Raw genomic sequence first — 15,818 nt, 5'->3', positions numbered from 1 at the left:
CCAGTCCACTGCTTCAACCACTAGACCATACAATCTCTCCTGAGTAGGAACAAAACCTGAAGTAACTCTCTCTTTTAAAATGGGAAACAGTTTATTTAGGGCATTTTAAGTTAAACTGTTTCATATTATTCTCAATAAGAGACAATAAGAAAAAATAATTAATTTATGTTTGAACTCACTAGAGTATAATTTTCAGAAAAAAAACCATCCAATATCGATTTTAAAATTGCCAGCGGTAGAGAATTGACAACAACCCTTATTAATTTGTTCCAATGGTTAACTAGCCATTGGGTGAAAGAAAAAGCAAAAAGAGTGATTCCATATCTCAGTGGTTAGGTTATTCACTTGGGAGTGGGAGGATTTGTGTTCAAATCCCTACTCCAAATCAGGTAAAGGGGGGATTTGCACCCTGGTCTCCTACATCCTGGGTAAGAACTCTAACCACTGACCCAGAAGTTATAAGGGCACCACCAGCAGCAGAGTTTTGTTCAGGGCCTGATCTGTTAGGCAACCTCTGAGACTGCCTACCAGATTGAGCCCCACAGGCAAGACTATGCGGGGGGCAGGATACCTCGTTTGATGATCCTGCATGGACTTAGACATGAGCTAGGCACCGAGGCATTAGGACAGGCAGCTGTCCAGTGGCAGAGTTTTAGGTGTGTAAGGGACTTTAGTGGCAGAAACTTGGATGCCTAGGGACTTTAGGTGCCTACAGGATTAGGAAACAGGTAAGCAGAGGTTTTGAAGATCTACATTTTGGATGTAGGCACCTAAAGAGGCAGTTAGGTACCTAAATCCCTTTGTGAATATAGCCCTAATGAAAACTGTATCTGGCAGAATAGTAGACACCACTTTTTTTTTATGTGTCCTTTTTTTAAAACAGAATGTGTACTGAACAACTCTTTTTTTCCAAGTTGGCAGGGGCCTGTCTATGAGAACAGATGGGTTGCAACTAACTTAGCTCAGTTTCCTTTCTTGAACATGAAGCCAGGATCATTAGAAAGACAATGTCTAGGAATTGTTTATCTCCTAAAAAGGGCATTCAAAAATTATTTTCCAATTCAAGTCAATCGTTGAAGCTGTGCTGGAGCTTCAAAATGGATTAATTAAAATACATACTATAGCTAATCTTAGAACTCTTCCCTGATCATCTTAGCCTGCTTCTGTTCAAATACTCTTTTTTGTGAGAAATCCACGTCAGTTTCCCACATCTGTGTTGACAGATGGAGCTACTATACAGACTATTGCCAGCACTGAACAAATAACTGCGTGGCAGAAATTAAATAATTAATGTAATAAATGCTTATTCCTGCTACAAAAAGAATATATCTTGCCATGACTGGCAATTTCATAAACTGCCAAGTTAATAACAGGATGTCTCTCCACTAGAACAAGCATTGGTGGACTGGCCACCTCTAGATTTTGGTAATTGTCTCTGGTAGCTGGCTGATTCTAGATTTTGGCAACAGCCATTGAGAATTTCCAGACCTACATTTAATTTTGGTCTCAATGGAAAACATTTTTATAACATAGGGCCATGGAAATGAGTACAATTTCTGTTTAATAAATTCATTTTTCCACATTGTTGGAAATTGCCATTGTGCACAAAATACCCTAGCACTTTCATGGGGGAAATGACCCTAAACTTTCACAAGGTTTACCCCACTTCTGTAAAATTAAAACACCGACAATTCATTTTGTTCACCCCTAGCACTTTCCTGAATGGCACTTTGCAAATTAGGAGCTAGATCCTCACCTCTTGTAATTATAGCCCCCATTGACTTCAATTAAACTACACAATTTACTCAAGTTGATGATGTGGGCCCCAGGTGCTTTGGGTAATAAGTGTCTAGCAGTGCCTGGTATAATTAGTGGGTTCAGACACTGATAATCTTCCTAATTAGCCTTGGTAAAGTGGCAGGTAAACACGTCTAACAAGGATTTGATGACAACGTTCGTGGGTAGGACTTTGCATTCTCACCGTATTATATGAAAATCTGCTGGAAGAAAAATGATTGAATTGGGTGAGAGAGAGAGAGAATGACCCAGGGTCCTGTCCCTCTGCTCCAATCACTATTTATTTACAGCAGAAAAGCTTCAACAGGAGAGACCGAGGGAGCCCCACTTTGGACTAACCCCTAGCTCTGTCATTACTCTCCTGAGAGGTGGAGACACTTCTTCAAATTTTTTCTCACACTCTAGCAGAGATGGGGAAATTAAACCTGGGTCTCTCCCATTCCAGGGGAGTGTGGTTAAAAATTATAAGGTGGGTACCATCACCTTCTCATCCTTCTGGATTTTGAATGAGCATACCTGTGGGGTGGACCCCTGCACATGACTTAGGTGGCCAAATGCCTGTCTTCCCCTGTTTCATGAATCACTTTGAGGCTTCTATTCAAGTGACATCATCATAGGACCTAATCACATCAGCCATACCATCAGGGGCTCGTTCACCTGCACATCTACCAATGTGATATATGCCATCATGTGCCAGCAATGCCCCTCTGCCATGTACATTGGCCAAACCGGACAGTCTCTACGCAAAAGAATTAATGGACACAAATCTGACATCAGGAATCATAATACTCAAAAACCAGTGGAAGAACACTTTAACCTGTCTGGCCATTCAATGACAGACCTGCGGGTGGCTATCTTACAACAGAAAAACTTCAAAAACAGACTCCGAGAGACTGCTGAGCTGGAATTGATATGCAAACTAGATACAATCAACTCAGGATTGAATAAGGACTGGGAATGGCTGAGCCATTACAAACATTGAATCTATCTCCCCTTGTAAGTATTCTCACACTTCTTATCAAACTGTCTGTACTGGGCTATCTTGATTATCACTTCAAAAGTTTTTTTCTCTTACTTAATTGGCCTCTCAGAGTTGGTAGGACAACTCCCACCTGTTCATGCTCTCTGTTTGTGTGTATATATATCTCCTCAATATATGTTCCACTCTATATGCATCCGAAGAAGTGGGCTGTAGTCCACGAAAGCTTATGCTCTAATAAATTTGTTAGTCTCTAAGGTGCCACAAGTACTACTGTTCTTTTTGAGGCTTAGGTGGGAGATGTGTGTCCAGATGCCTAAAGGGAGGCAGCAGTGCACATGCCCAGAGGCAGAAACTTAGGTGCCTAGGACATTTTTACCCTGAAAAACAGGTGCTGAGGATAGATGTCTACATGGTTCAGCAACAGTGTAGTGAATCACAGTGGAGTCAAAACAGGGACACAGCCGCCTAAGTTCTTTTGTGGATTCCACCCCAGCCTCTAAGTTGCACAGTAGCCTATTTTTTTCTATATGGCCCAGACAGGAAAAGATTTACAATTTTCTAACATTCCCTAATTATCTACTGCCTTGAATTACATTGTTAATTCTTCCTGAGAGGTTTTATACCTAGTGAGTGCCACAAGCTTTATTACAAAACAATTGATACTCAGACACTTGGGGAAAAGAAACAATACCTATGTGTCAGATGTGACCAGTCACAACAAACTAACATCTAAAAATTCAAGTATGATTTTGAAAAAAAACATAGAACCTTCAAAATAATTTGAGGAAATCATGTTCTGGTCATCAGCATCCTCTGAACTGAAAATATATGTTGCAATTTATTTGCTCAGCTCTCTACTGATCACAACTTCCCTGTTACATTTTATGTTAATCCTTACTTAATAGAATATCATGACAATTTGAGTAATGCATTGATAAGAGAAAATGATACAGAGTTCATTCATATTCTTGACAGCTTCAATACTGTAATTTCATCATTCTTCAAAATATGCCTTACATTCTTGTAAAATATTAACACCTTTAATGAAACCAAACCAGTACAGAATGGTTCACTACATTTGTCAAAATGTAAAATATTGCTGCACTGTATCTGAATGTGTTACAGTAATTTAAGTGCCAAAGATAATAATACCAACACTTCATTTAAGTGGTATTAGAACCTGAAGAATTAGTGCTTAATAAATGCTCTCCCCTCAGATGAGGCAGTGTGGTCCAGGGAAGTAGGAGCATGTGAGTTCTAATTCTGTCTCTACCTGTGACTGCTGTGTGCTCTTGGGAATGTCATTTAACATCTGTGTCTCACTTTCCCTGTATAAAAATGGGGATAATAATCTTACTTTCTAACTTTTCAATATAATGTGAATAATGATGTATATATAGTCCTTTGAAGATATATATTGCTATACAAATGTGATTGCATTTGAAATATTGAGGTCTTCTCTACATGTAACACCAAAAGACCCCGGTTGTTGGAGGGCGGGATTGAACCTGGGACCTCTGTAGCTTAGTGCATAAGCCTCGACTGCATGAGCTAAAAGCCAACTGACTAACTATAGAACAGTCTCTTTCTCTCTCTGTCTCCAGATAGGAAAGAACACCACACCCAGAAGGTGTGCAAGTTACATACTTCCCCTAGCTGAGGAAGCACATCCCAAGCTTCAGAGACTTCCCAGTTGAAATCCTGGATGAACCCTCACTTGTAACGCCGACAGAACTTGGTCATCAGCGGGCAGGATCGAACCGGGAACCTCTAGAGCTTAGTGCATGAGCCTCTACAGCATGAGCTAAAAGCGAACTGGCTGTTACCTTAACGCTGTTGAGCAGACACATTATCTCTCTCTCTCTAAGGCCTGGTCCCCACTAACCCCCCCACTTCGGACTAAGGTACGCAAATTCAGCTACGTTAATAACGTAGCTGAATTCGAAGTACCTTAGTCCGAACTTACCGCGGGTCCAGACGTGGCAGGGAGGTTCCCCCGTCGATGCCGCGTACTCCTCTCACCGAGCTGGAGTACCGGCGTCGACGGCGAGCACTTCCGGGATCGATCCGGGATCGATTTATCGTGTCTAAACCAGACGCGATAAATCGATCCCAGAACATTGATTGCCTGCCGCTGGACCCTCCGGTAAGTGTAGACGTACCCTAAGTGGTCTCAGTGCCACTAGATGGGACAGAACACCACACCCAGGAGGTGTGTGGGTTACATATACACAGTTTTTGTGCTGATTTAAGTCTACAGGGTAAGTTACTGTGCATCAAGCCAGGTTGTGAATCTACAGTGCACCATCTTGCCACACAGTAATATCCCAGATATTGACAAAAAGGTAGGAGTACAGAAAAGAGCCACAAAGAATAGTTAGGGTTTATCTTATGATGAAAAGAGTAATATTGCTAAGGGAGAGTCATGATGAAAGTCTGTAGACACTTGAAGGGTATAAATGCCAAGGAGATAGAGCAAGGTTCAAGGCTGTATAATTAGGAGTAATTAGATGAACTTAAGAAAGGGGAAAATACGGTGAATATCAAAAAGATCCTCCTGACATTGTGCACTATGATCTAGTAAGCTTTGCTATAGACTCCTAAGGGATGTGATAGAAGCCTTATTGCTCAGGACATTTAAAAACACTTTAAAACAAATGACTAGAAAATTTATTGTAGGGAATAAACTTGCATCGGCAGGGGGTGGACTAGATGTCCCTATAAGGTCTTTTCCATTTTTAACTGATGATTTATTTTGTTTGAACAATTATGTCTATTTTTGTCCAGGATCGAATTTTTATGTTTGATTCATTTTATACAGATATATTATACTCACTTGAGAAGCTACCGTTTTGTTTTTCCCAGCACTTTCATTATATGAACTCTTATATTCAGAGTTTAAAACTCAGTTTTGAAAAATAATCTGAATGAAAGTCGGCACATAAGGCCTCTGTTCAGAAGTGATTATTAAGAAGATATTTGTTAAAAAACATATTAACTCTTCTCCCCATTTACACATTATTTATGCAGCTATTTGCAAAAGACCAATCTCTTATAAATAAAGTTGGGAAAATAACAGATTTTTGGTTAATCTTTAATTTGGAAAATAATTTATTTATTTTTTTCGGGTCAAATGAAATATTTTATCTCAAAATCAAAACATTTCAATTTTGATCATTTTCAAATGTTTCTGAATTTATAAAATAAATTAAAGGGAAATTTTGAACTAAAAAGTAGTTTCAAAGTGAAAAATCTAAAAGGTTTGATTTTGAAAATATCAATGTTTTTTTCCCACAACAATTTTTTGAAATGTTTCAATATTGTGTATTTGTGTTGTTCACAGAAAAAAAAGTACTGGCCAAAAAGTTTCACTTATGATCTACTCATATGATCTTCTCTGAGCAACAAAATATTATCTTTATTTATTTTTAAAGAAAAATGAAGCAAATATGGAATACTAAATTAAATGCATACAAATGGACCTCGTGAAAACAAATCACACACAATTTATAGCTACTTTTGCTCCAGATTATTACAATTGAAAAAGATTAGAGGAAAAAAAAAACAATACAACACAAGTTAACAAAAGACATCTAATGTCAAGTTACACTGTTCTGCCCTTTTCAAAATATATGGAAATGAAGGTCAGAATAATCATTTTATATTTGATATTTGATGGGGAGGGATAGCTCAGTGGTTTGAGCATTGGCCTGCTAAACCCAGGGTTGTGAGCTCAATCCTTGAGGGGGCCACTTGGGGATCTGGGGCAAAATCAGTACTTGGTCCTGCTAGTGAAGGCAGGGGGCTGGACTCGATGACCTTTCAAGGTCCCTTCCAGTTCTAGGAGATGGGATATCTTCATTAATTAAATATATTTTTATGAACTTGGCTTCTTGGGACTGATCACCGCAAGCGAGCCAAACACCAGCAGGTTAAGCCAAACAAATCTGAATCCAGGACCTAACAAACTGATTATTATAAAATAGATTTAGGCTCATAGATACTGTGGTGATGGGTGGCAATCTAAAACCCAAAGATAAACACTCAGTAAGTTACCTGCATTAGGTACGCAGGACTGACAAAATCATAATATTAGATGGTTTAGGTAACAGCAATATTTAACAGGAAATTACAGAAGATGATCTAGCCTGTGTTCAGGGCTTACCTGTCATAGTCAGTGAGCTATAAAGGTTCCTATGGTTCATTTGCTGTCAAGATGGGGCTTACTAAAGAAGACAATTACTTAAGCAGTACATTTCTCTGTCCATTCCTTTTCCTCCATATCACATTCTTAATCTGACTACCCAGCCCTTGCAGAAGAACATAGTAACCCTGGGAAAACTGCATTTATAGGCTTATTTTTAGCAAAACAGAATCAGTCTGCCTGAAGAAATGGGCTACATTATTCTGTTTTAGCTCTCATGCCCATCTTGTTTTGAAACTAGAATGGTAAATATGAACTAAAATACCTTATCCTATATGTCAGTCTTGAATAATTTGATGAGCTCCATACGATTATTTTTCTGTTGGTGTTATTCATCTCTCAGGTTACACTAGAAAATAATTTTGTCCAATCTATGCAGCATTCAATACCACCAGAAAACCCTATATTACAGTAATTCTGCAAAACATATCAAATCAACAGCGACTTACACTTGCAGCACAGTTTTAGGATCACCGACTTCCCCTCCATCACCAATTGTCAGTGTGTCATAGCCAATCTCCAGATCAAATTCTTCAAAATTTATCTGAATAACCTAGTAGAAAAAAAAATGCTGTTAAAAAGTAAGAAATTTCATTATGAGTGAATACAGATAACTTTCAAACAGCAAAAATAAAACAAAAGCTCACATAAGTAATAGCTACACATATTAGTGACATTTTATTTGATACTACCTTGTTGTTATTAACTTGAAAAATTGGTTAATGCAATATTATATTAAAATAAAATTCTTTTTATGTGGCACCAGTTTTCTGACATGTTAGAAGTACCTACATTTCAATTATGTGGTTATCGTACTTTTTATATAGTACACCTCTACCTCGATATAACGCTGTCCTCAGGAGCCAAAAAATCTTACAGTGTTATAGGTGAAACCGCGTTATATTGAACTTGCTTTGATCCACCGGTGTGCGCAGCCCTGCCCCCGGCCCCCCGCGAGCACTGCTTTACCGTGTTATATTCAAATTTGGGTTATATCGAGGTAGCGGTGTACTGTATAATTGTATTACATTTCCAATGTGGTACCCTCACAGGGCAACATAATTACTTACTGAGGATGAAATTCACTCCTGCCTATATTAAATTTAAAAATTTTGCTTTGTCCAGGAAATTCTGAAGAGATGAGGACATAATTAACACACCCCATGCCTACAACCAAGTTTTGGTGGTACAAAGAAGCCTCTGAAGACATTATTCCAGCCTATAGGTTAAACTATTACATATTTTTATGAACTTGTAAAAAACATGACTGCCAAAGGTGAAAATTTTGTTATGCTTCTGCACTCTAAACTGCAGTATGAAAGATATTTAATTATGTGCAGCATGCATGTTATATATTATGGAGAACAACTGTCAGCTCCATATTTAATGATGAGATGAGTTTTGCACTTAAAGCAGGAATTTAACCACTTTGTTACATATTAAAAATGCAGCTTACCTTCCCCATCAATTGCTTAAGCTACATTAAAAAAAAATAGAAATAACGCAGATACCGCAACGCAGATACCTTCCTATATAATTAAAAATAATTGAACTCTTGTGCAAAGGTTACATTTTAAGGTGGGTTTTTTTGGTGGGAAGGGGAAGGTTATGTATATATGGAGAGAGAGAACTGAAAATTTCTCCTTCAGCAGCAGCTGTCAGATAATGTTCTGCTCCAAATGATTCCACAAGAAAAATGCCATCTTTCAAAATGGCTGTCATCTTCCCATTGTTCTCAACAAAACTGAAGCCAGCGCTGCCCTTAGTTAGATGACTATTATGAAAAGGGCATATCTCTACCATTGCTATGAATGTGATTGAGTGTCTCCTCCTAAGAGTATAGGGGCCACCAGCACTCCGAGACAGTTTGGCTTCATTTCTTTTAAGAACATTTGGAGGTGATGACCATTTTGAATAGGGCAATTCTCCATGTGTTTTCTGAAGAAAACAAACCCTGCTGACAGTAACTTTAAATGAAAAACAATGGAAAAAATTACCATTGACCCTAAGTATTTCTTTTCAGAAGGTACCAAATCTACTCCAGAGAGAGGGCTGTAGGGAACAGAAAACAGTGGAGTGTGTGTGCACATGCATCCATGAATTAATGTAGTAGCAGAAGAGAAAACTGATTGGGGGGGGAGTGTGGTTGGTAATGGAGGGAAGAGGAAAACTGGTGTGCATTTCAGGGAAATATAAAGGACAATAAGAACACAGAATTTGTGAGGGAATGCAGAGGAATATAGGAAGGTGCAAGAGGCAGGCGAATTTGCGGGACAAGAGCTTTACACTGCTCTGCCAAGCAAAGCAGCTTTAAACTCAGCTTCAGTGGCCTGTATACTCTGTCTGATTTGGCTTTTCTAGAGTCGAGTAAAACAGCCAGACCATGACAGTGAATCTGACCATAAAAGATGAAAAATTAATAAATAGATTTGAAGTTGATACTTCATATCTTCAAATCATTAGAGATATCACTTGTTAACATTTCCATTTAGTTCCTCATTTATGGATCATGTGTGCAATTTGTAAGTTAAAAAACCTTGGAAATTCCCAGACAAAAATTATGTTAAGATTTAATTAAGATCAAGAATTCATATCAGTAATTTGGGGTAAAATACCTTATACAGCTATTGTAATTATCCAAAACCCAAGCATTATAAACCCAGGAAATAAATGGTCACCTATATGCACTGTAATTGTTGTTCTTTGAGATGGAAATTGGAGAGAAAATTGCTTGTGGAGTACAATAACAAGAACAGCATTTTTCATTCTTCAAGTAGTTGCAAGCATTTAGTCCACTCAGGTGACTCACACCCAGTACTCACAGGAGGAGGGGCTCAGAGTCTATTTAAACAATGACTTCAGTACTGCTTTCCCAAGGTCTGCATCCAACCTAAATGCAGTGGTAACTACATAGCGCTTGGTAAAAGTATGTACTGAAGATCAGGTAGCAGACGTGCAAATGTCCAATATTGAAACATCATTGAGGAATGCTATCAACATTGTTTGGTCCCTTGTCAAATGAGCCTGTAATATTTATGGAGGTATGGTCTGAGCTACTTCACATGCTCTCATCCAGGAAGTTATCCACCTGTAAATCATCTTTGCAGAGATAGCCTGAACCTTCATTCGATCCATATAGGAGACAAAAAGACCAGGTGATGCCTGAAAAGTCTTATTTCTCTCTAGGTTAAGCACCATGTCATAATCAATGTGTGAAGTCACTGTTCATCTGTATTTGAGTCCAGTTTAGGAAAGAAAACCAGTAAGTAAATCATTTGATTAAGGTGAAACCACTTTCGACAAAAAATTTGGATATGATTGTAGGGCCACCTTATCTTTGAAAGATTGCATATGCGGGGGTTCTGCTGTTACGCCCTGCAGCTCACTTACTCTCCTTGCTGTTGTTATAGCAATAAGGAAGACTGTCTTCCGGCACAGGAGGGACAAAAGAACAAGTTGCCAAGGGCTCGAATGGAGGCCTCAGAAAGGCAGCTTAAGAGTGTTATGGTCCCACAAGGAAATGAATGTTTCTTCTTAGAAATGTTACTACCATGGAGTTCAAGAAAATTGACTTGCCTTGGATGGACAGAGGAAACACTGAGTTCACTGCTAAGTGAACCCTTAACAAAATGGGTGAAAGACCAGAAGACTGAAGGTACAACCGGTACCTCAAGATGTCCTGAATGCAGGCCAGCATTAGCTCAGTTTCCCAGGCTAGTGACCAAAATGAAAATTACATCTACTAGGGCTACTTATTTGGTCAAATGGAAGGTTTCCCACTATTAAGTAACACTTGTTGAACTGCTTCCAAACATCATTCCTCCTCTTCACCTATCCATATAGCATCCATGCTGTGAGGTGCTGCTTGCCCTGACCATAGTGCTGGATCAGTATGTCAGGATAAAGAGGAAGAGATAAGGGTGGTCAAACTGATAAACTGAAGAAATCGGAGAGCCAACAGTCTCAGCCACTCTGGTACAATGAGAATCAGCCTGGCATGTTCCAACTTCAGTTTGAGAATGACATGAGGGATGATTGGGATTGGAGAGAAGGAATAAATAAATTCTGATCCCCAAATCAGGTGCAAGACATACATCAAGGAGCCAGGACCGAGGCCTGCTCAGGAGATAAATCAATGACACTTACTGTTGTTTTTTGTTGCAAACAGATTGATAGCCAGAATACACCATTCTCCTAAAATGGACTTCAACATTCTGTTCTCCACAGACCATTCTCAATTTCAATCCATAGGAAATCTTGACAATCTATGAGAATGGTGTCTCAAAGTTCAGGGAGATTGGGAGGATTCCCCTGAGCTTAACCCTGACAATCTCCACAAAAGTATCCAAAGACAACCAGGGAGACATCCCAGGTGGAGTGAGCTGAAAATGTTGGTTGCATTGATACCAAGGTAGATAAAGTAGTCAACATTTGAGGACTGTCAGGGGCATCATACTCCCACTCAATACCAAACAGAAGATGGCACCAAACCCAGGATCAGGACCGACCCTGTAGATGTGGATTGTACCACAGTCATCATCAGTACCGAAGACAGTAACTGTGCCAACAGACCCTTCAGTACAGATAAGGTGGCAAACCTCAGCTGTCCACTCTGAGGTGTTGCTGAAGATGATGTAGACAATTGAGACAGTTCTACAATTAATCCTGGCACTGCTGAGGACCACAAAGAAGTAGTGCTGGCAGCTCAATGCTCCTGAATAATTGGGGAGTCAGGAACAGAGAGGTAAAGCAAGTCTAATGCTGTTTGGTACACCAGTGGCACGAAAATAGATGGTGCTGATGTCGTCAGTACTGGACTCAACAGCTGTTGCCAGGGATGGTTTCAGAGTCAATGGTGTAGCATCTAACTGATGGCTCAGCTCCATCCTGCATACCAGAAGAATCATGGTACTAGTCTGCACTCATCCTGGAAGAGGAGGATGAATCTCCACGATCTCTGGAGCAGCTGCGGTCCCTTTTGTGAGAACTTTTTCTCAGAGGACCAAGGAAGGAAAATGATCTCCCTCCCTTTTGGGAGAGGCATCAGAGTCTGGCTGAGGAACATTTGCTCACTCAGTTCTGAACTTGTCTAAGGGGCCAGACAATATGAAGAGGTACTGGGTGTTATTCCTTGACTTTAGCAAAGCTTTTGATACGGTCTCCCACAGTATTCTTGCCACCAAGCTAAAGAAGTATGGGCTGGATGAATGGACTGTAAGGTGGATAGAAAGCTGGCTAGATAGTCGGGCTCAACGGGTAGTGATGGCTCCATGTCTAGTTGGCAGCCGGTTTCAAGCGGAGTGCCCCAAGGGTCGGTCCTGGGGCCAGTTTTGTTTAATATCTTTATTAATGATCTGGAGGATGGTGTGGACTGCACTCTCAGCAAGTTTGCAGATGACACTAAACTGGGAGGCGTGGTAGATACGCTGGAGGGTAGGGATCAGATACAGAGGGACCTAAACAAATTAGAGGATTGGGCCAAAAAACCCTGATGAGGTTCAACAAGGACAAGTGCAGAGTCCTGCACTTAGGATGGAAGAATCCTATGCACTACTACAGACTAGGGACCGAATGGCTAGGTACCAGTTCTGCAGAAAAGGACCTAGGGGTCACAGTGGACGAGAAGCTGGATATGAGTCGACAGTGTGCTCTTGTTGCCAAGAAGGCTAACGGCATTTTGGGCTGTATAAGTAGGGGCATTGCCAGCAGATCGAAGAACGTGATCATTCCCCTTTATTCGACATTGGTGGCCTCATCTGGAGTACTGTGTCCAGTTTTGGGCCCCACACTACAAGAAGGATATGGAAAAGTTGGAAAGAGTCCAGCGGAGGGCAACAGAAATGATTAGGGGTCTGGAGCACATGACTTATGAGGAGAGGTTGAGGGAACTGGGATTGTTTAGTCTCCAGAAGAGAAGAATGAGGGGAGATTTGATAGCTGCTTGCTTTCAACTACCTGAAGGGGGGTTCCAAAGAGGATGGAGCTTGGCTGTCTCAGTGGTGGCAGATGACAGAACAAGGAGTAATGGTCTCAAGTTGCAGTGGGGGAGGTCTAGGTTGGATATTAGGAAACACTATTTCACTAGGAGGGTGGTGAAGCACTGGAATGCGTTACCTAGGGAGGTGGTGGAGTCTCCTTCTTTGGAGGTTTTTAAGGCCCGGCTTGACAAAGCCCTGGCTGGGATGATTTAGTTGGGAATTGGTCCTGCTTTGAGCAGGGGGTTGGACTAGATGACCTCCTGAGGTCCCTTCCAACCCTGATATTCTATGATTCTATGGGTGCCAAAGCAGGCCTCATGTCTGCTCCATAAGGTACTGTTGAGGAGCAAGTCCCTAGCCACCTGCGTTCTTTCCTTGAATTATTTGCGTATGGAGCACCTTTAAAAAAATCAGTTAAATCTAACTTGGGACCACAAATACTAAAATGCCATAATCATATGGTTCTTGCCTGGTGCCGCTACAGGATAGCTTTTGTATGATTGTAATATCGGCCCAGGGATTCTCCATTAAAAAGAACCCAGTTAAGTTGGCATCTTTGTTATTTTATATTGACAGACTGTTGCAAAGCTGGAGCCCAGTTTCAACTCCATTTGGATCAAAACAACTAGAGCACATGGCTTTTACAGGTGGGGATGGGGAAGAAGGAAGTATTTTTTTTCTCTTTACAATGTTTCCAAAATAGCTTTTCTATACTTGGCATGTAAATTAAAAACCCATCACTGAACCCCCTGGGCAGATATCATCCTCGCATCGAGGGATAGTTGAATAAGGAAGAAGAAGAGATAACTCATATATCATGTGGCATTATAATTCAATGATTAGGCTACTGATCTAGAATTTGGGAGACCCAGGTTCTATTCTCTGCTCCACTCCAGCCTTCCTGTATAATCCAGAACTAGTCAATTAGCCTCTCTGTGCATCAGTTTCCCATCTGTATAAAGGGATAACAGCATTTCCCTACCTCGCAGGGGTGTTGTGAGGATAAATACATTAAAAGCATTGTAACGTGCTTTGAGATCTACTGATGAAAAACACTCTATAAGAGCTAGGTGTTATTAAGATTTTATTCACAATTGTTTTGGAAGGTCTGGACAACTCGCCTGGGACTTTGCCACTGGGTAATAGAGCTATTCCAAATGTGTGCTAATAAAACCAATATACTACATAATCATTTACACACACACGCACACACATATATATTACTATATATACCCATACATATATGTAAATAAATCTACCTCTCCTGTGTCTTAGGTGCTTAAATAGTCAATCACTGAAGATAATTGGTGTCAAAGTACTGCATTATTGTCAAACTAAGAGCATATTAAAAGGGAAACCATATATATTATTTTAATTGCCTGAAAAAATTGGGGACCATTAGCATTTAATAGGCAGTTTTAATCACTGCAATTCCTACTAGCATAATTTCCTCTCTCTCAAAAATAATGGATGAAGTGAAAATTAGAAAAATGCTGTTAATTTCTCCACAACTGTTGGTAGCCAAACAAAAATGCAGCAGTGATTTCTATATTACATTTTATTTTATGAATGGAAAACTATAAAGACAGTTCTTAGAGTCAGCAAGCACTACCCAATACTGCCCTTGCCCCTAGAGGGGGAAAAATAAAGTGCTACCATCAGCTGTTTCAACTATATTACAGTGAAAATGAAATATAGTATTATCAAAATCAAGTTTATCAAAATGTGCTCACAGGGAACCAACTAACCAGCTAATGAATTATCCATTTCAATTTGGATTTAATGTAGCACACCTGAGTAGATTTACAGCATCTAATGAATGTGATTTTTCTTTGCTGACTGAACCTGGAGGTGTTTTAACTTTAGTGAAGTTGAACGCATGGGTCAAGGGTAACATATGGCCATAGTATTGTTTAAAGCGCAAACTTTAAGACTGCCTCAACTCCTATCTCAAGGCAAGGTCAAGCAATCAGTTGGGAGGGGCAAGGAGGGATGGGGGGAGGGAAGGTATAAAACACTAAAAGGCCAAAGAAATGCCTGTCACTGACCATACACAACCTCACTCCTTACCCCTCCCATGGGATACAAAAGAGGTGGGATGAAGATCCCAGACTCACAACTCCCCAAAACAGATCATGACCATACATTTTAAGGGGTAAGACTGAGGGCATGCATTTCAGGTATAATTATGCCTGCTAAGGGTGGGGGTGGGACACTGAGAAACAAGGCTCTGCGGCATCAGAGTTATGGATATGCTTGCTGGAAACTAACCCCAACAAACATTGCATTGCCCACACCTCGGACTTCTGGCCTTCTGCTTTCTGTCTGCGTGACAAGAACCAGGGGAGAGGGTGAAGAGAAAGCCCCCTAACACCCTTCTCTGAAAAATCTTCTAAAGCTTGCTTGAACAAAAAGATCCTGTGGTGAGAGACATACCAAATCAAACTTAGGCTCTGAGAGTCCGCCATGGAATTCAAAGGAGGGACCTTCAGTTGAGAATACATTATTTCCAACTTTAGAGATCTACATTATCATAACCAACAGTCAAAACTATGTAGAAAGCTCCAGTAACTTTCGTGGTGGATCTTGAGTCAGAGCCAAAAAGTGGGGCTACAAGCAGCATGGCATACCCGATTTATTACGGCAGTACCAAACCTCAAGCATAATGGTTATGCAACCACTCTTATGTATTAAATATGTTGAATCTGGGAAAGTTTACTGACAAATTTTGCTTTGTAAATTCACTAATTGTATTGGAATGCATATGTGTATGGTGTCAGAAACGAAAAAGTCTACTCCATTTTAAAGGTAGTGATGCATTAATTATTAATCTCTACATTTTCAAAAAAGCTTTCAA

General features: G+C 40.1%; 1 protein-coding gene across 4 annotated transcripts in view; it reads right to left on the bottom strand.

The window, feature by feature from the left end:
- Positions 1–15,818, bottom strand: part of CSMD3 (CUB and Sushi multiple domains 3) — a 1,152,075-nt gene that overhangs the window by 590,380 nt on the left and 545,877 nt on the right. For all 4 annotated transcript variants that reach the window (XM_054020295.1, XM_054020294.1, XM_054020296.1 and 1 more), the window contains one exon: positions 7,433–7,536. In XM_054020295.1, coding sequence (XP_053876270.1) covers positions 7,433–7,536 — 104 coding nt within the window. The remainder of the gene's footprint in view (positions 1–7,432; positions 7,537–15,818) is intronic.

Source organism: Malaclemys terrapin, chromosome 2, assembly GCF_027887155.1.
Source record: "Malaclemys terrapin pileata isolate rMalTer1 chromosome 2, rMalTer1.hap1, whole genome shotgun sequence".
Lineage (NCBI taxonomy): Eukaryota > Metazoa > Chordata > Testudines > Emydidae > Malaclemys > Malaclemys terrapin.
The sequence above is the reverse complement of the archived record's forward strand: the minus strand, read 5'-3'. Positions and strand labels throughout refer to the sequence as shown.